This window comes from Pongo abelii, chromosome 21, assembly GCF_028885655.2.
Source record: "Pongo abelii isolate AG06213 chromosome 21, NHGRI_mPonAbe1-v2.0_pri, whole genome shotgun sequence".
Classification (NCBI taxonomy): domain Eukaryota; kingdom Metazoa; phylum Chordata; class Mammalia; order Primates; family Hominidae; genus Pongo; species Pongo abelii.
Window position 1 is genome coordinate 66,787,785 of NC_072006.2, and position 22,286 is coordinate 66,810,070.

Below are 22,286 nucleotides of genomic sequence, written 5' to 3' on the forward strand. Positions count from 1 at the left end.
GGTCCTGGCTGCCCTCCCCCCCCGCCGGGAAACCAGACCTGCTGTTTGTCCACACAAAGGCGCCCTCCCAGGCTTGGGGTTGATTGAGGCCCCAGAGGCCGAGTTTGAGAAAGTCTGCGGCCCTACCCCACCCAGCCTCCCTGGGGGGGCCAGACCTCATCCTAGGAGGAGGAGGTAGGAGCTGGGGAGATCCCTTCTCCCCACCCCCAGGCCCAGCACCTACAGAGGGCCCAACCCCCTCACCCACAGAGTGTGCCCTCTGCCTCCACTGAGCACCAGGGCAACGCCCGGTACCCCTCCCACAGGCTCCCAAGACCCCGCCCTGGTGTTTGGATTGCCCCACCTCAGACTTTGCCCTGGACCACCCAAGATGCAGCTCTGCAGCCCCCAGTGTGGCCACTGCTGTATTTCCTTTACTGCATGTATGAGATCTGGAATTATCTGGGGGCTTCCCCAGGGTCCCCCAGAGCTCTGCAGTGGCAGGGTCCATACCCTCCTTATTCCCGCTGTGTCCCCAGCTCACCACCTAAGCATTCTCGTGGATGGGGCTAGAGCAACTGAAGACACCCAGTTAAGCGCCACGACCCCTACCCGCAGACCGCACTGCAAGCTTCGATGGTGACCCCCAAGAGCTCACTGACAGCACGGCACACACAGGTCCTGCTCAGGGTGGGGCCGGGGGCTCCTGGAGAAGGTAGGTGTGGGCAGGGCCCTCTGGCTGGGGCAGCGGGACCTCCCCGGGAAGGCTGCTTGCTGGTCAAGACCCTCCCAGACACACGAGCAGCAGAGGGAAGCTGGGTGGAAGGTTGCGGGTCAAGGGTCAGCCTCTACTTTTCCAGGAGGTCAGGGAAGCAACTGTTCAGTCCCTGCCTGGGCCAGCGTTGGTCCAGTTATTGGGAGGCAGTTCCAGTCCCCATTCGGCCACTCACTGAGCCACAGAAGACCGGACTGGGAAAACCAGGCTCCCACCACCTCCGCTGCGGAGGGTCCCGTGAGAACAGAGCTAGGAAACAGCAGAGGGGCTGATAAGGACTTCCCCTTCCAATGAGTCACCACGCTGGCCTGGCTGCCCAGTCCCCACCTTCCCAGGCTGGGCTGGCCGGTGATCCCCTGAGGCTGCGAGGGCCACGACCTCCCCCTGCCCTCTGCCTGCTCTAGCTGCCCAGCAGGGTTCACCCCCACCCCCATCTGGGATGCCCAGCTAATGTGCATCTCCTGCAGAGGGTCCCTGAGAGCCCCTGGCCTGCAGCCTTGAGAACACACTGCCCAGCCCCAGGCCCCAAAGCCTTAGTGAGCCCCCTCAGATGGAGCTGCGGCTTCATCGCCTGGGTACCTCCTGTGCCTGCCTGCCTTGCCCCGACCGCAGCTCCACTCCAGACCGGCCGGCAAGGACTTCTCACACGCCCAATCCACGGCCAGGGCGGTCAGCAGACCTGCAGCTCTCAGATGAAGGAGGCGTCCAAGGTCATACCCGTCCAGCTCACGTCTACCAGCCGATCTTTCTACTTATCTGGCAGCCTCAGCGGGCACTCACTAATCAGAGCTCGAGACTTTGGAAGAGAAGTGTTCGCCTCTATTGCTAGACATGAACTGGGCGAGGCTGGCTGGTTTCTCATCCAAGCTGGCTCTGAGGTGTGGAGCACCACAGCCCACAGCTGCCACTGAAACTGTGGCTGCTTCCCAGGCTCCTCAGGCCAAGCTCACAGCCTCAGGCGAGGCGGGCCAGCACGCTGTGCCCATTTTAAAGACAGAGAGCTTGAGGCTGACAGAGGGAAGCCACACAGCTGAGGCAGAGGAGAGGGGCGTTGACTACAGGCTGGCCCTTTACTCACGAGACGGGGGTAATAAGCCCCCACAGAGGAGACAGATCCGAGAGGGGGCCTGTGGCCCCCAGCCACACAGCACGGGCAGGCGGTGGCGGGGGGGGGTGGTCTGAGGTTCAGAGGGCACCTGGAGCCTCCCCTGCCAGAACGGCAAAATCTCAGCTGGGGACACTCAGCCAGGCCCTCTGCGGTGAGGTGTGGCAGCAGGCAAGGAGACAGTCACAGGCCCTCCGTCCTGAGACCCGGCCCCTCTGAGTTGACCAGATAAGGGGGCAGCCAGGAGGCGCCCAGGTTCCCACAGCTAACCCCCGCTGGACCCTGTTCTGGCTGGAGGGGTCCAAGCAGGTGTCAGCAGCTTTCCAGGGCTCAGTTCCCCCATCTGAAGTGTGGGCTTGAGACCTCCTATCTCAGAGGACTGTGCTGGGCTTAAGGAGAGAACGGTGAGCTCAGAAGCAGGGGGAGGCTCCTTCCCCCTCCACCAGGGCGAAGGGGGTGGGGCAGGCAGAGGGGGCGGGCCCAGCCCAGGCTCCTCCATTCATCCCCATAACATCTTGCTCCAGGGCCCTCTGCCCCCACCCGGCAAATCTCCAGCTACTCGCCCCTGCCCCAGCCTCTCCTTCCAGGAAGGCGGAGATACCAGGGAGGAGACAGCTCAGGTTACACGGGCCCTCAGGGCCCCTAGACTCTCCCTAAGGTGGGGCTGAGGTGGGGAAAGGGCCTAGAGCGGCCGGTTGGGAGCCGTTGGAGCTGACTTTGCTGCTCCTTACCCAAGGCTGACCCCAGGCCCAACCTAAGTCTAGGGGGCCCCAAGAGCCTTGGTTTTCAGGTAAGGTGTCCACGCATGGAGTCCACCAACAGAACCCGCCTACAGGTTTAAGGCTTGCTGGGGAGGGGACATGCACCCCAGGGGGTCTTCAGGGCCTGAAACCACATCTCCCAGTGAGACTGAAGCCCCCGGACCCTACCACCTGCTGGACAAAGATGCTGCCCCTCCTGGGAGCCACGTGTTCCCAGCCCCAGTCAAAACTTCGTAGCTGGCCCTCCCCTACTTTGGAGGTATCCTCGAGTCCCTAGACTCCTCCGAGGGGGGCCAGTGGGAGCCTCAGGTGGCTGGCCCCTCCCACCCCATCCAGAGGCCAACAGGTTCCAGCCTGTCCCGGGTAGGGCGGAGCTGCGCCCCCTCCCCACCGGCAGCAGGCGGCGGAGGCCAAGTCCCGCCCTCCCCGGGATCCTGGACTTGGGGCCGCCAGGGACTGGGCTCGGCCCCCCTCCCGCCCCGGTCACCGCAGTCGAACTGGACCGGCGCCCAGCCGCCCCCGGGTCCATGCCGGGGACTTTAATTCCGCCTTCCCGGAGGGACGCGAAGTTTCCCGGCCGAGACGGAGCGGCCGGGTCGGGGTGCCTTCTTGAGCCCCCAAAATGCGGAACCAGAGAGTCCGCACCTGGACTCGCCCCAGGCCACTGCGCTCCCCCTGGGGTCGGGCCGGCGTTCCGGGTCCGAGTGCCCCGGGAGGATGCCCCACGGCCCGCCCTGCGCTCACCTGGATGGTCTGGTTGGGGTCGCCGCCGGCCACGGGGCCCCCCACCAGCTTGCAGTAAAGGTCTTCGGTGGGGCGCGGGGAGCCGCGCGCCGGGGCCTCCTCTCCGCAGGTCGCGGAGGCGGCGATGCGGGCGCCCTCGGCCAGGTTGAAGTAGGGCGGGTGCAGGCTGAAGCCGCCGCCCGCCTCCTCCCGCGCCCGCGCCGCGCCCAGCAGCGCCAGCCCGACCAGCAGCAGCGGTGCGGGGCCCCGGGGGCCGCGAACACACAGTGCGCTCCCCGCGCAGAGCCGCTTCGCCATCTTCCCGGCTCCGGGCCGCGTCCCCGCGCTCCAGGGACAGCGCGCGCGGCGGGAGCCCGGCGGGTCTGAAGCCAGGCGGCCGGCAGGGCTCGCTCCGCCCGCGGACGTCAGGCCCCGCCCCGGCCCGCCCGAGCGCCCGAGCCCCGAGCCCCGGGGAGAGGTCCGGGGAGGCGGGGTGGGGGGGGGGGGGGAAGGAGAGGAAAGGGGGAGGGGCGGCCGGGCGGCCTTAACCCTTCGGACCCCGGCCCGGCCGCCTCCCGGAAGGGGCACCTGCTGGCCTCGGGCCAGGCCGTGGGACGACGGCGCCCCCGCGCCGCCAGCCCAGGTCGTAGCTCCGGGTCCCAGGTACGACCCTCGCGCTCCCCACGGCGCCCTGGCCCCCAGAGCGCCCACCAGCTCCTCCCAGCCCAGGGGCCCACTCTTTGTTCCCCTAACTTTGGTGCACCACTCGGCTGCCCCCGCTCCTCCCCCGACAGCGTCCGTCCTGCTGGCTGCGGGAAGGTACCCTCTGCACCCGCGAATGACCATCTGCAGAGGAACAGGGGGAGCCTAGGTGGGAACCCCCTGCTTCCTGGGGCGGCCAGGTCAGGTTCAACTCGGCCTGGCTCCTGCCTGCCCCAGCAGGGCTTAAAAATACTCTCCGATAGGGAAATGGGGCAGGAGGGACTGGCCTGCAGCCACAGTCCCCTTTAGAGGACGGGGGCGGTGCTCATGGCCCCACAGCCGCCAGATTGGCTCTTAAGGAGGTCGGAGGCTTTGGCCACAGCTGCTGAGCACCTGCTGAGTGCCTGGAAGCACCTGTGCTCCGGGGCCCCGTGGACTCCACCAGCTCTGTCGGCCTGGCCTCCAACCCACTGCACAGCCGCGCACGCGTTCCTGCCACGGTCGGCGGCTCGAGGACGCCTGGCAAACGGCACAGGACCTAGAGGCCGAGATCAGGTCTTCGTCTGCCTTTGGGTGGCTGCGGCCCTGGGTCTCCTCCTTCCCTTGGGCTCCGGGGCCAAATCTGCCTCCAGGGAAGCCCCGAGGGGGTGGTGGCGGGGTGGGGCTGCAGCTGCCGAGCTGGCAGCAACCCCCCATCTCTGAGCCAGGCCAGCTGGGCGGGCCATGGTCCCAGATGGGCTGTGGGGCTCATGTCTCGCTGGGTTCCCTGGACAGTCCTGGGGGGCTGGGTGGGTTTGTGGGGCACTGGCCAGCTGGTTCTGGTGGGGGTTCTGAGCTAGCAGCTGTCCCTGGAGGGTGCACCTCCTTGCACACCTTCCTGGCGCCCTGGCCTCCTGCAAATCTCAAATCCCAAGAGGGTGTATGGCCCTTTCTCTACGGAGTCGGAGGGCGATGTGACCCTCTCTCCCTCCTCCTACTTTTCGGCCCGGCAATTCTTCCATAACTTCACTATTAGTTCTCCCACCTGGGGGAGGGGGAAAGGAGGCGGCTACCCTTGGCAGGAGAAGCTCCAAGTGGGGGAGGGGCTGGCTGGAGAAGGGGCGGAGACATCAAGGAATCTGCAGTCCAGGCGCAGAGTCCAGCTCTGAGCTGCTTTAGATCCCGTGTGAGGCAGACAGCGGCCTCTGGGCAGTAGCGGGTCCCCAGGTGGGGGCTTGGCCCCAGGCAGTGTGCTCTGGCTCTGGGCTCCCCCTTGACAGCTTGGGGCTCTGACAGCCCCGGGGACTGGAGGTGGAGACTCCGGAGACCCTGAGGGCTTCTTGGGATCCCTGGAGGGTCGGGTGGTTGGAGGGGTGGGATTGCGAGTGGCGGCGTGGGAGGAGAGGTGAGGTGGGGGGGAACAGCCCTTTAAGCCTCCTAGTGGCCAGATCAGGCCAAGCCGCCAGGCCTCTACTGTCCTTGGCACTGGCCAGGAGGGCAGCGGGGGCCGGCCCTGAGAATGCGCTGTGTCAGCCGGAGCTGCCAGCACTAGCAGGGTTAATCACCAGCTCACTGCTTCCCGGCAGACAGCTGCCCCAGGAGCAACTGGCAGGCAGGCGGGGAGTGCAGTGGACAAGACAATGTGGCCCAGGGGCTGGGTAAAGAGCCCACACTCTGCCCCCATCCTGTGCCTGCTGGTGCACGGACTGGGGGGCAGGCAGCTGGGGCAGGAGCTGAGCGTATGGAGGGCGGAGGGGCTGTCCCAGCCGGGCTACACACAGGGGGTTGGGGAGGTGGGCAGGGAGAGGGGCAGCTCATCTCTGCACACCCCCACCCCTTGCTGTCTTTGTCATTGTCATCACCATGTCAGTGAGTCATCACCAAATGGACCAGTGAGCCTCGCTCCTTGTCTGAGTCCTGTGCAGCCCAGCCACCTCTTCTATTTACAAATGGGGAAACTGAGGCCAAAAAGGCCGGGGCCAGTCAAGAGCACACAAGTTACTAAAGCAAGAGGAAGTCTGTCCGTCATTCATTTTTTACTCCTATTTGCTGGGCATCTTTGGGGCACCCGTCCCTGACGTAGTCCTCCTCCCTGCAACAGGTCAGACAGCACCCCACCCCCAAACACGTTCTGTCCTGAATCCACAGGAGGGAGCTGCCCAGTCTGGGAGTGGAGGGGAGGGTAAAAGGAGGTGGCTCGCCAGGGGAGGGCCGTGGAGGAGCCTCTGTCCCACCAGGCTCTGGCTGCCCTCCAGGGACAATCCAAGATCCAGAGCCCCTGTCCACCCAGCTCTAGGCTGATGGAGCCCCAGAGGAGGTGGGTCGGGAGCAGGGGTCAGTGGCAGCCCGAGAGAAGTAGGGGCACTCCTGGCCCTGGGGAAGGGGTCTCAGATCTTCCCCCAGCCCTGGGACAAGGCCTGCTGGGGAGCACCCAGTGCTACTCCAGTGGCATTCCCGAGAGTGCCCCCACCCTACTCAGCCACACCTGCAGGCAGCTGTGGGGGACCCTGAGGGTAGGCCACAGGCACATCTGACTCAGCGGTGAGTCGTGAACTCCTGACCTTGGGAGCCTCCTGGAGACACAGCTGCGCTGAGGACATGGGGCGCCCCCACGCCCACACTCAGCTGCATCACAGGCAACCACAATCGGTAACAGATGACTGCAGACCCTCCTGTCTCAGAGCCCAGGGTCCAAGTGGGTGCTGCACCCTCGGGAGAAGCCCCCAAGAGGAATCGGGGGTTGAGCAAGAAGGAGGGCTGGAGGCTGGGCTCCTGCTGGGGCCAGGCCTGCGGGTGAGGCCTTGTGGCTCCCACTCCGAACTGGGAATGTTGTCTCAGCGGGATGAGATCTGGAGGAACGCCAGCGCTGTGGTTTGGGATATTGGAGGCCACAGTCCCTTTCTCAGGGCTGCTGGGATGCCCTTCCAGGGAGCCGGCCGGTAAGAACCTCCATCCCTGTCCATGAAATACAGAAGCTGGGAGCGGGCAGCAAGGCTGGTTCTGAACTGTTCACATGGGCCGGCTCAGTCCTCTGGGAGGAGGACACAGACCAGCAAGTGCCGGGAAGACAGGGTCTCATCAGGATTGCATAAACCCAGCGGACTGGGAGAGCTTCTGGGCCTCTTGGCCTAGGAGGCCCCCACTGCCCTCAGCCTGGACCGACTGCTGTAAGAGCCAGCCCGGAGCTGCAGACCCTGGGGGGCTGGCCTCAAAGGAATGGAGGCAGAGCCCAAGAAGACCCTCAGCCATAGCCAGACCCCTCCCCCAGGCCTGGAGCCCGCCTTCCCCCAGGGCTGCCACCTGCCTCCAGTCTCCGAGGGTCCACAGGTTCCTGCTGCCAGAAGGATGGGGCCAAGGGACAGTTGGGCATTCCTGGGCTAGGGAGGGTCTGGAAACAGCCCGTTTGGAAGGAGTGGTGTTTTTTCCTCCCTGGCTGTGATCCCAGCTGGGCCACTACTGGGCTCCTGATGGCCTCTGGGACATGTGGTTGTTGGAAAGCACAGAGGCCAGGCTCTGGGTTGACCCTAACCGGGAATGGAGGATTCTTACCCACCGCTGCCTGGCCCCTCTGCCACTTGCTGTGTGTGACCAGCTCACAGCCCCAGGCACCACTCACAGGGCAGGCCCTCCACAGACTTGGGGCTCTTCAAAGCCTTCCAGTCCAGGCGCCATGCCAGGAGCATGGCCACTGCCTTAGGGCTCCAGGAGACAAGTCACCCGTGCAGGTGATATGCCTCATGCCTGCCCGAGGCCCGACCCAAAGGCCGCCACTGGATTCTCACCTGGGGGATTTCAGGTGGGCCCCCATGCCAGATGGGGTGCAGACAGGCTTAGGTGGTGCCCAGTGTGGGAGATCTGGAGAGGGTCAGCATCCGGGCTCCTGGGTTCTCCACAGATGCTCCCCGAGGCTCCTCTCACCCACCCAGCTCCTTTTCTTCCCAAGTGGCGAGGAGAAGCACTTGGGCTGGTGCCCTGTGCCGGCGGGCCCAGCCCCATGACAAGCAGGCAAACCTGGGGTGCTCAGAAATGGGGGGGCCTCATGGAGCTCTGTGGGGTGGTCTGCGTGGCGACCGAAAGTCCGGAGTCCAGGATCCCACCTGGACGCCCGTGCCCCGGCCTTGGCGTGTATAGCTGGGTGTAGGGGAGCCTCCACGCTGCCAGCCTGTAGGAGGGAAGGAGCAGGGGGCCCGGGACCTCCCTGGGATCTAACCACCTACAACTTGGCAGGGAAGGGGCCGGTCCAGTAACAAGGTTGCTCCCAGGACCCCAACCCATCCCCTCCCTCAAGTGGGGGCCCCTGTCAGGGCACCTCCCAGCACCTTGCTGGGGTGTGAGGCAGAGTCCAGGACTCCTGTCCCCAGATCTGTGGGGAGCCCCAGAAAAGGCATCGCCCGGGGTAAACATGCAGTGGCACACGGCTGCAGCGTCCACCCCGAGACCGGGCACCTACGTTTCCAGGTGTCACCTTAATCTTATTTAACTGCGGTCCCCCTACCTTGTACCCCCTATTCTTACCACTTGCTTGCCTCAGGCCTAGACTGGGGAGCCCTAGTGAGCTCCAGGGGCCAGGAACCCCAGGGGAAACAGGCGGAATGGGGGCACCCCAGCATGCTGGGCAGGGTGACTAGGGACCCTGAGCCTCAGCCCCTGGGGCCTGGCCTGCCTGTACCCTCCTCCCCCACAGGACCACGGCTCCAGCAGCCTCTCCCCTGCCTCTGTCCTTGCCTGGCTGAGCTCTGGTTCTCATAGAGGGTGGGGCAGGTGGGGGGTGAGGGCTCTGAGCTTCTCCAGGAGGTGCCCACAGACGGCCTTATATGGCCAGAAGGCCTCGAAGCCCAGGAGGAATCTGACTTCCCAGGAGGGCCCAGTGGGCAGAGCCAGAGCCTGGGCAGGAACCTGGGACTGCACCCTGGGTGAGGCCAGGGCCCCCATGAGCCCACCCTCAAATGTCTCCCATGAACCCAGCCTCCTGGGCTGACAGGCCCTCAGAGGGAGCCAGCTTGGCCTGGCCCTCACCCACCTTGGGACATCTGGCTGGGGGTCCCATATGGATGGGAACACCTGCAGCTCTGCAAAGGCCCCTCCTCAGGACAAAGGCCTCCCCTCATCCCGGTCGGCTTTCCCACACTGCAAGGGCAACTCCCCAGGCCCCACAGTCAGCCGCTTCCAGCCACATGAATGCCCATGGGGCTTCATCCCCTCTGCCTGCGCCCTGGTGTGTGCCTCGGCCAGCCAGGGCCACTGGGGCAGAGAGAAGCGTCCCCCTCCTACTCCTCCCTCTCCTGACTCTCTCCCTCTGACTTTCTGCCTCTCTCTGTCTCCATCTCTCTGTCTCTCTTTCTCTCTGTCTCTATCTCTGTATCTCTTTCTGTTTCTGTCTCTATATCTCTGTTTTTATCTCTATTTCTCTGTCTCTATTTCTTTGTCTATCTCTGTTTCTCCCTGTTTCTGCTTGTCTCCATCTCTCTGTCTCGATCTCTTTGTCTCTGTATCTGTCTTTGTGTCTATCTATCTTTGTCTCTGTCTCGCTCTCTGTGTGCTCCCCCTGCTACTGCCCTAGCCCTGCCAAGCTCAGCCGAGGGTCTTAGGGATTACAGGTGTGGGCCTCGGTCACTTTCATTAGGGATTACAGGTGTGGGCCTCAGTCACTTTTACTTATTTGACTGGATCAAACGTGGGGCTTGGCTTAGTCTGGGGGTTGGTGCCATCGCTGGGACACAATGGACCACGGTTCCTGCCCAGGAGCTGGTCCAGATTCTGCAGTGAACCAGGATCCCAGGAGTGACGGCTCCCAGGCTGCACACTTCCACACTGAAAGTGCCGTCCACAACACGGTTGGGCCCTCTGTCCTTGCGCCCTCCACCCGGGAGGCATGTTGCTGCCCCCGGCTCACAGAGGACAGTGCAGCATGTCCTTGGGCGTCCAGGATGAGATGTCCTGACCCACATCAGCCCCCCAGACGCAGCACATAAGGCAGAGGCAGCTCCGTGTGCTCACTGCTGCGTCTGAGCCCAGCGCTGGGCTGCTGGACGATGGTGGCTGAATGACCGATCGCCCCTCTCCCGTCACCTTCCCACTGCCCTGGGACCCACATCCTCCCACACCAGGCGTGGCAGGCAAGGGCCCGGTGCCCAGACTCCAGCCTCGTTTTATGCCCGCCTGAGGCCCACACCGTGATCCTCACTCTATAGCCACCAACAGAATCAGGAAGTAAGACAATAACAACTACAGGCAGCATCCTGCGGGGACCAGTGTGGTGTCCAGTGTGGGAGCTGCTAGGACACCAGCTGGTTGTTCCTCAAAGGACTGAACACAGTTGCACACGGCCCAGCAGCTCCACACCTGGTAGCTGCAGAGAGAAGCATAAACACGTTTCTGCACAGACACTCGTGGGTGGACATGCACAGCAACGCCAGGCACCAGAGCCATCAGGCGGAAACAGCCCGAACGGCCATCCAGGGTCGACTGGGGAGAGAAACGTGGTGCATCCACACAGTAGATGTCAGTGGACAGGAACGGCACTCTGTACAGGTAGGCTCTTGGAGGGGCTGCCCAGGGACCAGGGACTGGAGGCCTGGGATGTGCCATGACCACTGGCCCCTCACCAGTGGGGAGGGGGAGAGGGAGGGCGTGGATGCTGAGTGGGCCTGCAGAGGCCAGTTCAGGCGGGCAGGTGCCTGGGAGTCTTCAGGTGGAGGTCAGCAGAAGCAGGATACTTCTTGGTGCTTATGGGCCACCCACACAGCCTGCCAACGCCAGGTGAACCTGTGCTCATGCACAGAGAGGTGTGGGCCTGTGTTTAGGGCCATCACATACCCAGGACACCCAGCCCTACACACTGACTCAGCCTGGGGCGGGAGACACAGCCCCGTAGCTGCCTCTGTCTTCAGCCCGGTCTGCCAGGAGCCTGAGTTACTAGGCAGGTCCAGGGCCTGACCCCCGTCCCCTAGGGTCTTCATTGATTCCAACCGCCAAGCAACACCTCCGCCACCTCCACCTACTGCCACCCCAGTTTCACAAAAGGAAGGCTGAAAGGTGGGAGGATGGCAGTGCCACTGAATCCCCTGGGCTGGCTGCCCCAGCTCCGGCAGGAAGATGCCCCAGCTGGGCCCCCACGTGCCTGCCTCCTGCCAGGAGGGGGAGGGGGATGGGCCAGGTGAAGAGGTAACCCCAGGATCCCACTGGGCCCCCGATGTGTGGAGGGGCAAAGTGGTGGGTGGGCCCACTCCAGGCCTCTGTTTGCCACAAGTTCCAACATTAAGAAAATATTTGCAGCTCTTCTGGGGAGCTATTTCCTGGGGGAATGTAAACACACGGAGACTTGGAAGGCTCCCGCTGACCACAGATGGTGCTGGGGCCCACTGGGAGCCCACGCTCCCTCTTGCAAGGGATCTGGACCACCCCCGGCAGCCAGGTCGGGGGTCTGTGCGTGGCCTCCCACGGGGCTCCCTCTCAGAACCCGGGGAGTGGCAGTGGGGACGGCATGCAAGAGAGCAGCTGCCACGGAGCCTCCTGGCGGCCAGGGCAGGGCCCGTCGGCCCGGTTGCCCACTGCCTGCTCCTGGCTCCACGAAGGGCTTGCTGTGCGGCTTCAGGTCAAAGGCACAGCCCCCGCCTCCAGCCCCCTGAACACGTGGGGTTGTGTTTTCTTGACTTGGGCCCCTCCGTGCCTCCCCCCCACCTCTGGGCAGGAGACCCAGGCAGCCTGTGCAGCCGACTTCAGGCCGGGCGCTGAGCCGGCTCCCATCTCCTGAGAGGGACCTGCTCTTTTTTTTTTTTTTTTTTGAGGTGGAGTTTTGCTCTTGTCGCCCAGGCTGGAGTGCAGTGGCACGATCTTGGCTCACTGTAACCTCTGCCTCCCGGGTTCAAGCAATTCTCCTGCCTCAGCTTCCCGAGTAGCTGGGATTACAGGTGCTCGCCACCATGCCCGGCTAATTTTTATATTTTTAGTAGAGACAAGGTTTCACCATGTTGGCCAGGCTGGTCTCGAATTCCTGACCTCAAGTGATCCACAGGCCTCGTCCTCGCAAAGTGCTGGGATTACAGGTGTGAGCCACGGCTTGGTCCCCTTGTTATCTGCATTTTACAGATGGGGAGGCTCGGTTGCAGGTGAAGTGTGGCTGTGTCCTGCCAGCCCCTTGGAGCTGGTGAATCCCTGCCTTATCTGCAAGTGGCTCCTCCCCACACAGAAAGGCGAAAGGCAACCTCTGCCTGCGTGTTCCAGCAAAGGCCGACTGGCTCAGCTCCAACATGCCGAGCTCGGCAGAGCCTGGACAGGGCTCCCCAGGCCCCACAGGAGGCTGGCGCAGGCCGCGGGCTGGCCTCCCTATCTCCACCAGGAATGCGCTGAGCCCCTGCACCCCTGCCCACCCAGGTGGAGGAATGTGGCAGGGCCGCTGGGAACTCGGAGCCTGGAGGAGGGCTTTTGAGGCCTCTGCCTCCTGGAATTCCCCAGGCCTGGCACCAGGCGGCTGCTCCCTCAGGATCCGCCTGCCTCGGCCTGCCCCCAGGCGGCCGTGCTCTCAGATTCTCCTCTTCCCAGGCTGTGGGGACCTGCAGAGGAACTGGGCCATCTCAATTCCGCTCACTCTGTGAAAGTCCCCTGCTCAGAGAGGCCTTCCCTGGCTGCCCTGCCCCTGGAGCCCCTTCATCGGGCCATGGTCCTTCAGAGCCCCTGAACAGGCGCTGGTCAGACGGTCTGGGGGACACTGACCTGAGGTGGGGCCACTTGGCCCCCACTCCCCAGAGGCCAGAAGCACTTGCCCTCCAGTCGTGACAACCGAAAATATCTTCTGAGTAGCCCCATGTCCCGAGGGCTGAATCTTCCCGGTGAGACTCACAGCCCTAGACGCTTCTGGGATGCCAGTTGGCCCCTACCCTAGGCTGCGAGCTCCCTGGGCACAGGGCTGTCTGTTCCATGCATCAAGGAGCCCCTGTACCCACCACAGGGCTTGGAAATGGCGGGTGGACATGATGGGTGCTCTGTGCTCTACAGTTCCCGGCTTCTGATTTGCAGGTGTTCGGTAGAAACCGTACTTCCAGTGCCCACACAACCAATCTGTTTTTCTCCTTCTTACAGCATTGGACAAATTACGTGAGACATTTGATGCGTTATTATAAAGGAGGCTTCATGGGGGATGATTTCGCCCAGGTGTAGGCTAATGGAAGCGTGCTGAGTGTGTATAAGGCAGGAAGGCTCAGCTGTGATGTTCCGTGGGTTAAGTGTATTAGTGCATTTCAGCTGTCGGTATTTCTAACTTACCACGGGTTTATCAGGACGTGGCCTCACGGGGGATGGAGGAGCACCTGTGTTTGTTTGTGGAGTGAATGAATGAAGTGAACCAATACTGGTTCTCAGGTAGCCTTGTCATGCAGGCCTGGAGCTCAGAGATGGTTCCTGGCTCCTGGTGCAGGCTCCTGGGGACAGCGGTGAGGCAGGGGCTGTCCTGTGTCCTGGCCGGAAGGATGGTTGGGGAGCCGGTGGGCCTGACCCATTCCTTGCCCAGTCTTGGCTCAACGCCTCCCTGGCTGGGAGCCTGGGAGAGTCTTAGGGCTTTAAGTGCTGAGCAGGGACAATGGTGCCTCCCTGCTGAGTGGCCGTGAGGCTCCCTGAGGGGAGTGGGCAAAAGCACCCCCTGAGGCAGGGGCCCCAGGAAGCGCTGAGAGGTGGTGCCGCTGTGGGAGGGAGGTGGGGGCTGCGGCTCTGCCTGACTCCTAGGCCGGGTGCCAAGTTCTTGGCAGGAATCCTCCTGGGCCCTGCCAGCTGCTGGGCACCTCCCACCAGCATGGCCGGTTGAGAGGTCTGCATGGAACGCAGTGGCAGGCCCAGGGGTGCAACCCCATCCCCTCTCTGGGGTCCCTTTGCAGGGCAGCCTTAGGCTCCATCCACTGTGGCCCAGGGCAACCTGTGACCCTGCGGAGCCACCTGCAGGAGTCCCAGCAGATGAGGGCCTCTGGCTGCCCCTCAGGGGCTTGTTGGGTCCCACAAGAACTTCCAGGGCCTCGGAGCTCCAGCCGGGCCACAGAGCTGGGAGCCTCGAGTGGCTGGGAACCCTGAGGAGCCAGGAGAGCCAGGCTGAGCAAGACAAGCCTGGGCGACTCACCTGGGGCAGGAATGTGGATTCCATCACTCCGCAGAGGCTTTCACGGCAAACACAGCCTCTGGGCCTGTCTGCTGCGAGGCACATCCAGCCTGATGCTCTCAGAAGCAGCTGGGCTGGGCTCGGGGAGGTGGGGGTGGAGCAGGAGTCCCAGCTGCCTTCCTCTGGGGCCCGTCGCAGGCTCCCGGCTGGGCGCCAGCAGGGCTCGAGAAATGAGGGGGCCCCACACCATTGCCTCTGAACGTGCCGTGCCCGAAATCCCGCCATTCCCACTGGGCATGCCTGGCCCTCGAATCCTCACATCATGACTCAGGGGAAGCGACTCCGTCCCGCTTGGCCTCAGTCCCTGCTCTGTCAATGGGCTGATAACTGCCCTTCCCACAGGGCTGCCACGGGGTCTCTGCGCGGCCCCGGCAGGTGCCAGGTGGCCGGTCAGGACCCCTCGTGGGCCTCCCAGGAGGTGGCTCCTCTCAGGCCACAGTTCACAGGTGGAAGAATGGAGCCTGCTGTCCTGTCCTGGCACTGGGGACCTTGTTCCATGGAGCCCTGCGTCTGGCCGGCCACTCCCTTCCCATGCCTGCTTGCTGGCTTAGACATTCTCCACATTTCCCAGAGGGCAGGAGGAGCTAGGCCCCCTGAGAGCCAGTCCCAGGCCCCTTCCTGGACACACAGGCAGACAGAGGTGGCCCATTTTCTTTTTTTCTTTTCTTTTTTTTTTTTGAGACGAGTCTCGCTCTGTTGCCCAGGCTGGAGTGCAGTGGTGCCATCTCCACTCACTGCAAGCTCCGCCTCCCGGGTTCACGCCATTCTCCTGCCTCAGCCTCCCGAGTAGCTGGGACTACAGGCGCCCACCACCACGCCCGGCTAATTTTTTGTATTTTTAGTAGAGAAGGGGTTTCACCATCTTAGCCAGGATGGTCTCGATCTCCTGACCTCGTGATCCGCCCACCTCGGCCTCCCAAAGTGCTGGGATTACAAGTGTGAGCCACCGCGCCCAGCCAGAGGCGGCCCATTTTCAATGGGAAAACAGCAGCAAAAGTAAAAGTTAGTTTTTCTCTGTGTCTGCATGTGCACCCCGTGTGGACTCGACACTGCCTTTGCATAGTGCACCCCTCATGGTGTCCCTGGGGTGCAGTCCTTTTCTTTGTGAATCCTCACCTCCACCCAGGGTTAAGGAGGAAAGGTTCTGCCTCCAAATGGGAAAACTGAGGCTCAGAGAGAGGAAGAGCTGGGTGTGTGTGGAGGTGGCACCAGAAACAGGCCTGTCTGATTCCCAGGTCTCTGCCTTAATTACGGTGCTGCCCTGGCTCCGGAATGCTGGGGCCTGGGGTCAGAAGTTGGCCTGGAGGCCGGGTGCAGTGGCTCACGCCTGTAATCCCAGCACTTTGGGAGGCTGAGGTGGGCGGATCACCTGAGGTCGGGAGTTCGAAACCAGCCTGACCAACATGGAGAAACCCCATCTCTACTAAAAAAAAAAATACAAAATTAGCCAGGTGTGGTGGCACATGCCGGTAATCCTAGCTACTAGGGAGGCTGAGGCAGGAGAATCGCTTGAACCCAGGAGGCGGAGGTTGCGGTGAGCTGAGATCGTGCCATTGCACTCCAGCCTGGGCAACAAGAGCGAAACTCCAGCTTAAAAAAAAAAAAATTGGCCAGGCATGGTGGCGGGTGCCTGTAGTCCCAGCTACTTGAGAGGCTGAGACAGGAGAATGATGTGAACCAGGGAGGTGGAACTTTCAGTGAGCCGAGATCATGCCACTGCACTCCAGCCTGGGGGACAGAGCAAGACTCTGTCTTAAAAAAAAAAAGCCGGGCGTGGTGGCTCATGCCTGTGATCCCGGCACTTTGGGAGGCTAAGGCGGGCGGATCACGAGGTCAGGAGATCGAGACCATCCTGGCTAACATGGTGAAACCCCGTCTCTACTAAAAATACAAAAAATTAGCTGGGCATGGTGGCGGGCGCCTGTAGTCCCAGGTACTCGAGAGGCTGAGGCAGGAGAATGGCGTGAACCAGGGAGGCGGAGCTTGCAGTGAGCCGAGATCGTGCCACTGCACTCCAGCCTGGGGGACAGAGCGAGACTCTGTCTCAAAAAAAAAAAGAAGTTGGCCTGGAGCCGGGACTGGGGCTCCATCTATGCTGGGGTCAGAGGTCAGCTTGGGCCCAGATCAGGATACAGGCCCATAGGTCCCGGGTGGGGACAGACCCCAGTCTCTGCCCCAGGCGGGCCTGGTCCTGGAGGCAGAGTGGGCCTTGCTTCTGGTCTCCCCTTCAGCTTCCTCTCTTTGAACCAGTTTGGCTGAGCTGGCCTGGCGCCCGGCCAGCGTGGGAGCCCTTGGTGTGTCCACTGGGATGGAAGTGCCTCTTTTCCTGTCATTTGGCTCAGATTTCAGCCAGCCCCCAGGAGGTGTGGGGAGAGGACTTCTCCGGGTCTCCCTGCTGGGTCGGCCTGTACTCCAGGGAGACTCATGGTGGGACCCAGTACCCAGTGCCCGGGCCCGGCCAGCCCAGCCCCTCTGCCTGTCTTCACCATGTCCTGGAAAGGGGCATAAGGAGCCTCCGGGGAGGGGCGTGGGGAAGGTACCCTGGACCCCCCAGGCTCTGACCCAGTGCTAGCCGTGACCACAGGGGTGGGACCTTCAGGATCTGGGCACTTTCTCATAGGTAGGTTCTCCCTCAATGTAAAAATTCTAAAGTCTCATCAAGTAAAATAAATTCAAAAAACAAAATAGTAAAGTGAGTTAAAGTAAAACTGAATGGCACAAAATAGAAAGATGCGCTGGCCCAATGCTCCCAGGAGCCCTGTGACAAATGCCGTGACAGTCTCCAGGGCCCCCGGGCAGCTGGGTCTCCCCCTCATGTTGGTGACCTCACTTGAGCCTCTGCAAACCTGGGGCGGGGCTGTTACTCCTCTCCAGCCCCCTCCAAGACGAGAGGATGCCCAGAGTCATGGCTTAGGAGGTAGTGCCCCAGGAATCCCCCGACAGCTCACGGCCAGGTCCGTGTGCTCCCCACACCCCATAAGTCCCACTCTGAGGCTGGCTGTCGTAGCCTTCACCCAAGAGCGGGTTCTATCTGGGGCAGGAGTGGGGGCTGGTGGCTGTAGCTCAGTGTCGGGCTTGCTCTGGGAGAAGGCCCATCCCGTGGCCCTGACCTGCCACTCACCCGGACACCCACCTCCCTGGCCTGGAAGGAGGATTTCCTTGTTCTGGGCTTGTTCCCTTCTACACACAATGCATTTGGGGCTGGCCTGGGCCTTGCTTGGCCCAGAAACAGCTGCTCTGGGAAGGAGGAGGGAGGCTCCTCTCCCAGCCTGCACCACAGCATGTCTGAGAACGTGTTTACCTGCCTGTGAGGTGAGCCTGAAGGAGGTGCTGGAGAGCGGAGCCAGGGCTGTTGTGCACAGATACCTGCCCAGGCAGCCTGAATAGGGGCCTGAGTGAGATTGGGGTGGCTACAGTGTGGCCTCCTGAGTCAACAGCCCCAAATCCAGACCTAGCCTTGTGATCTTGGGCATAATAACAATGATGACAATGATGGTGGTGACGATGGTGGTTATGACGGTGATGGTGACAATGACAATGTTGATAATGGTGATGATGGTGATGATGGTGACGGTGTGTTGGTGATGATGGTGGTTGTGATGGTGATGATGATGATGGTGGATATGATGGTGATAGTGAAGATGATGGTGAAGATGATGATGGTGATAATGACAATGGTGGTGATGATAGTGACAGTGATGATGATGGTGATAGACAATCATGACAATAATGATAGTGATGATGGTGGTGGTGGTGGTGGTGGTGATGGTGATGATAGTGGTGGTGGTGATGATGGTGATGATGGTGATGGTGGTGATGGTGGTGGTGATGCTGGTGGTGGTGATGATGGTGGTGATGATAGTGGTGATGGTGATGCTGGTGATGATGGTGATGATGGTGGTGATGATAGTGGTGATGGTGATGGTGGTGATGATGGTGGTGATGATAGTGGTGATGGTGATGGTGGTGATGATGGTGGTGATGATAGTGGTGGTGGTGATGATGGTGATGATGGTGATGGTGGTGGTGATGCTGGTGGTGGTGGTGATGGTGATGCTGGTGGTGGTGGTGGTGCTGGTGATGCTGGTGGTGGTGGTGGTGATGATGGCCATGGTGGTGATGATAGCGATGGCGATGGTGGTGGTGGTGGTGATGGTGATGATGTGATGATGGTGGTGGTGATGATAGTGATGGCAATGACGTGATGATAGTGGTGGTGGTGGTGGCGATGGTGATGGTGATGATGGTGGTGATGATGGTGGTGATGATGGCCATGGTGGTGATGATAGCAATGGCGATGGTGGTGGTGGTGGCGATAGTGATGATGTGATGATGGTGGTGGTGATGATAGTGATGGCAATGACGTGATGATGGTGGTGGTGGTGGTGGCGATGGTGATGGTGATGATGGTGGTGATGATGGTGGTGATGATGGCCATGGTGGTGATGATAGCGATGGCGATGGTGGTGGTGGTGGCGATGGTGATGATGTGATGATGGTGGTGGTGATGATAGTGATGGCAATGACGTGATGATGGTGGTGGTGGTGGTGGCGATGGTGATGGTGATGATGGTGGTGGTGATGGTGGTGGCGATGGTGATGGTGGTGGTGATGGTGACGATGATGGTAGTAGTGATGATGATGGTGATGATGGTATTAGTATGCTGGGTGCCTCCTGGGTGCCACACCTTTTTCTGAGCACTGGACAGGCACTGATTTGTTGAAAGCAGCCAACTTCAGCACGGCTGGGTGGCTCCATGACAGTCGCTTCACTTTATAGCTAGAGCGAGAAGCAGCTAAGGAATTTGTGCCAGGTCACACTGCTAAAGAGGCATAAATCTGGGGTGACACTGGCAGTCAAAGTTATATATAGTAATTGCGGGGCAAAATGGGGGCAGGAGCAGGTGTGAGTGTGCTCTGGGGTGGACGCAGGGGCACTCAGAGACCCTGACTGGGATCACCCTGCAAAGGCAGCAACTGCTCTGAGCCACTGGGGGCTGCTCTAGGATTCTGCAAAAAAGGCTCAGGCTGACAGTGTCTTTGAGTGCTGGGTCCTCCTGCCTCCTCAATCCCTCCTTCACACCTGCCCTCTGGCCCTTTCCCACGAGACCCACTGGAGGCCCAGTAAACAACTTACTGTACAGACAGCGGGTGGAGGGACTGAGGGGAGGGGCTTAGCTCCCTTCAGCCAGCCCCGTCCCTGCTCCAGCATTGCTCTCAGACACCGCCTAGTGGCTTCTGGGGACAGTGCTGGTGGCCCCAAGCCTCCTGACAGCTAAGCAGTGCCACCTCCTCTGCAGGTCCCTGGAGGCTCTCCTGATGGAGCCACCCAGATGGCTTCCCTCAGGAGGACACTCCCCTCTCTGTTTTGGGGGTCTGCAATTTTGTACAGAAGGTTTTCTTAAAGAAGTGCTCATCCAGATTTCACGGGCTCAGGAGATATAGGTTGCAGAGGTTTCCCTTGAAGAACTCAGCCTTGGACACCCGGCGCCCAGAGGAGAGCGGACTTCAATGCTTTGCGTGAGTGAGTGTGTCCTAAAGTCTTGCCAAATAGCACCTATAGTCTCTGTAAAATTTTTGAACTATAATTGATGCAAAATAAAATCCACTTTTTAAAGGATACAATTTGATGTTTTGACTTTTTTTTTTTTTTCAGACGGAGTCTTGCTCTGTTGCTCAGGCTGGAGGGCAGTGGTGCAATCTGAGCTCACTGCAACCTCCGCCTCCCGGGTTCACGCCATTCTCCCGCCTCAGCCTCCTGAGTAGCTGGGACTACAGGAGCCCGCCACCATGCCCGGCTAATTTTTTATATTTTTAGTAGAGACGGGGTTTCACCGTGTTAGCCAGGATGATCTCGATCTCCTGACCTCGTGATCCGCCCGCCTCGGCCTCCCAAAGTGCTGGGATTACAGGCACGAGCCACCGCGCCCGGCCGATGTTTTGACTTTTATATGCAACTGTGAAACCACTGCCATCATCAAGACAGCAGACACCTCCCATCACTCCCCACATTTCCTGTGTCTGTCTGTAATCCCACTTGCTCACCACTCCAGGCAACCACCACCATGATTCCTGTCAGTTTTGATTGGTTTGCATTTTCTAGAGTTTATACAAATAAAATCACACAGTATGCTGTCTTTCGAGGGGGACGTACCATTATTTATCCATCTGCCTGTTGGTGTATGTGTGGACTGTTTCCATTTTTGGCTATGACACATAAAGCCTCGATGAACATTTCAGTCCAGTCTCTGTATGGACATATGTTTTCTTTCCTTTCCTTTTTTTTTTTTTTTTGAGATGGAGTCTCGCTCTGTCTCCCGGGCTAGAGTGCAGTGGCGAGATCTCGGCTCACTGCAACCTCTGCCCTCCGGGTTCAAGCGATTCTCCTGCCTCAGCCTCTCCAGTAGCTGGGATTACAGGCGTGCACCATCAGGCCCGGCTAATTTTTGTATTTTTAGTACAGACAGGGTTTTGCCATGTTGGCCAGGTTGGTCTCCAACTCCTGATCTCAGGTGACCCACCCTCCTTGGCTTCCCAAAGTGCTGGGATTACAGGAGTGAGCCACTGCGCCCAGCCTGGATACAGGTCTTTTATCGGATACAGGTTTTGAAAATATTTTCTGCCAGTCTGCGGGTTTCTTTCTTTCCTTCCTTTCCTTTCTCTCTCTCTCTCTTTCTTCTTCTTCTTTTTTTTTTTTTCTGGGTCTCCTGTCGCCCAGGCTGGAGTTCTGTGGCATGATCATGGCTCACTGCAGCCCCCACCTCCTGGCTCAACTGATCCTCTCACCTCGGCCTCCTGAGCATCTGAGACTACAGACACACACCACTACATCCAGCTAATTTTTAAAATTTTTTGTAGAGGGGTTTCACCATGTTGCCCAGGCTGGCTGGCCTCAGACTCCTGAGCTCAAGGAATTGCCTACCTCAGCCTCCCACAGTGCTAGGGTTACAGGCATTAGCCATCACTCCTGGCCTCTAATCTTTTTTTGATGTGTCTTTGTCTGATTTGGGTATCAGGATAATACTGGCCTCATAAAATGATTGGAAGCATTCCCCCCTCCTCCCCCTCCTCTATTTTTTGGAATAGTTTGAGTAGGATTCGTATTAGTTCTTTAAAAAATGTTTGGTAGGCCAGGTGCAGTGGCTCACGCCTGTCATCCCAGCACTTTGGGAGGCCAAGGTGGGTGGATCATGAGGTCAGCAGTTCAAGACCAGCGTGACCAACATGGTGAAACCCCATCCCTACTAAAAATACAAAAATTAGCCAGGCATGGTGGCGGGCCCCTGTAATCCCAGCTACTCTGGAGGCTGAGGCAGGAGAATCGCTTGAACCCGGGAGGTGGAGGCTGCAGTAAGCCTAGACCACACCATTGCACTCCAGCCTGGGAGACAGAGCAAGACTCCGTCTCAAACAAAAAAACAAACAAAAAAAAACTAAGAACAGAGCTACCATAAATACAGCAATCCCACTGCTGGGCACATACCCAAAAGAAAGGAAATCAGTATATGAAAGAGATACCTGGCCAGGTGTGGTGGCTCACGCCTGTAGTCCCAGCTACTGAGGAGGCTGAGGCAGGATTATCACTTGAACTCTGGAGGCAGAGGTTGCAGTGAGCCGAGATCGCACCACCGCACTCCAGCCTGGGTGACAGAGCCAGACTTTGTCTCAAAAAAAAAAAAAAAAAAAAAGAAAGAAAGAGATACATGCGCTACGATGGTTATCACAGCACTATTATTTGTGGGAGCTAAAAATTAAAACAATTGAATTTGTGGAGACAGACAGTAGAAAGATGGTTACCAGAGGCTGGGAAGGGTATCGCAGTTGGGGGAGGGGGGCAAATGGGGATGGTTAATGGGTATAAAAAAACAGAAAGAATAAGACCTAGTGTTTGATAGCACAACAGGGTGACTACAGTCAATAATGATTTAATTGCACATTTTAAAATGACTAAAATAGTATTGGATTATTTGTAACGCAAATGATAAATGCTTCAGGTGATAGACACTCCGTATCTCCCATGTGATTACTACGCATTGCATGCCTGTATCAAAATATCTCATGTGCTCCATAAATGTACACACCCACTATGTACCCAAAAAATTAAACATAAAAAAACTTTTT

General features: G+C 59.9%; 1 protein-coding gene across 3 annotated transcripts in view; it reads right to left on the reverse strand.

Annotated features, from left to right (window-relative positions):
* The window catches only part of LAMA5 (laminin subunit alpha 5), a 62,985-nt gene extending 59,261 nt beyond the window's left edge, over positions 1-3,724 (reverse strand). For all 3 annotated transcript variants that reach the window (XM_054541930.2, XM_054541929.2, XM_054541928.2), the window contains exon 1: positions 3,365-3,724. In XM_054541930.2, coding sequence (XP_054397905.1) covers positions 3,365-3,661 — 297 coding nt within the window. In that variant the 5' untranslated portion in view covers positions 3,662-3,724. The remainder of the gene's footprint in view (positions 1-3,364) is intronic.
* Between the last annotated feature and the right edge of the window lie 18,562 nt (positions 3,725-22,286).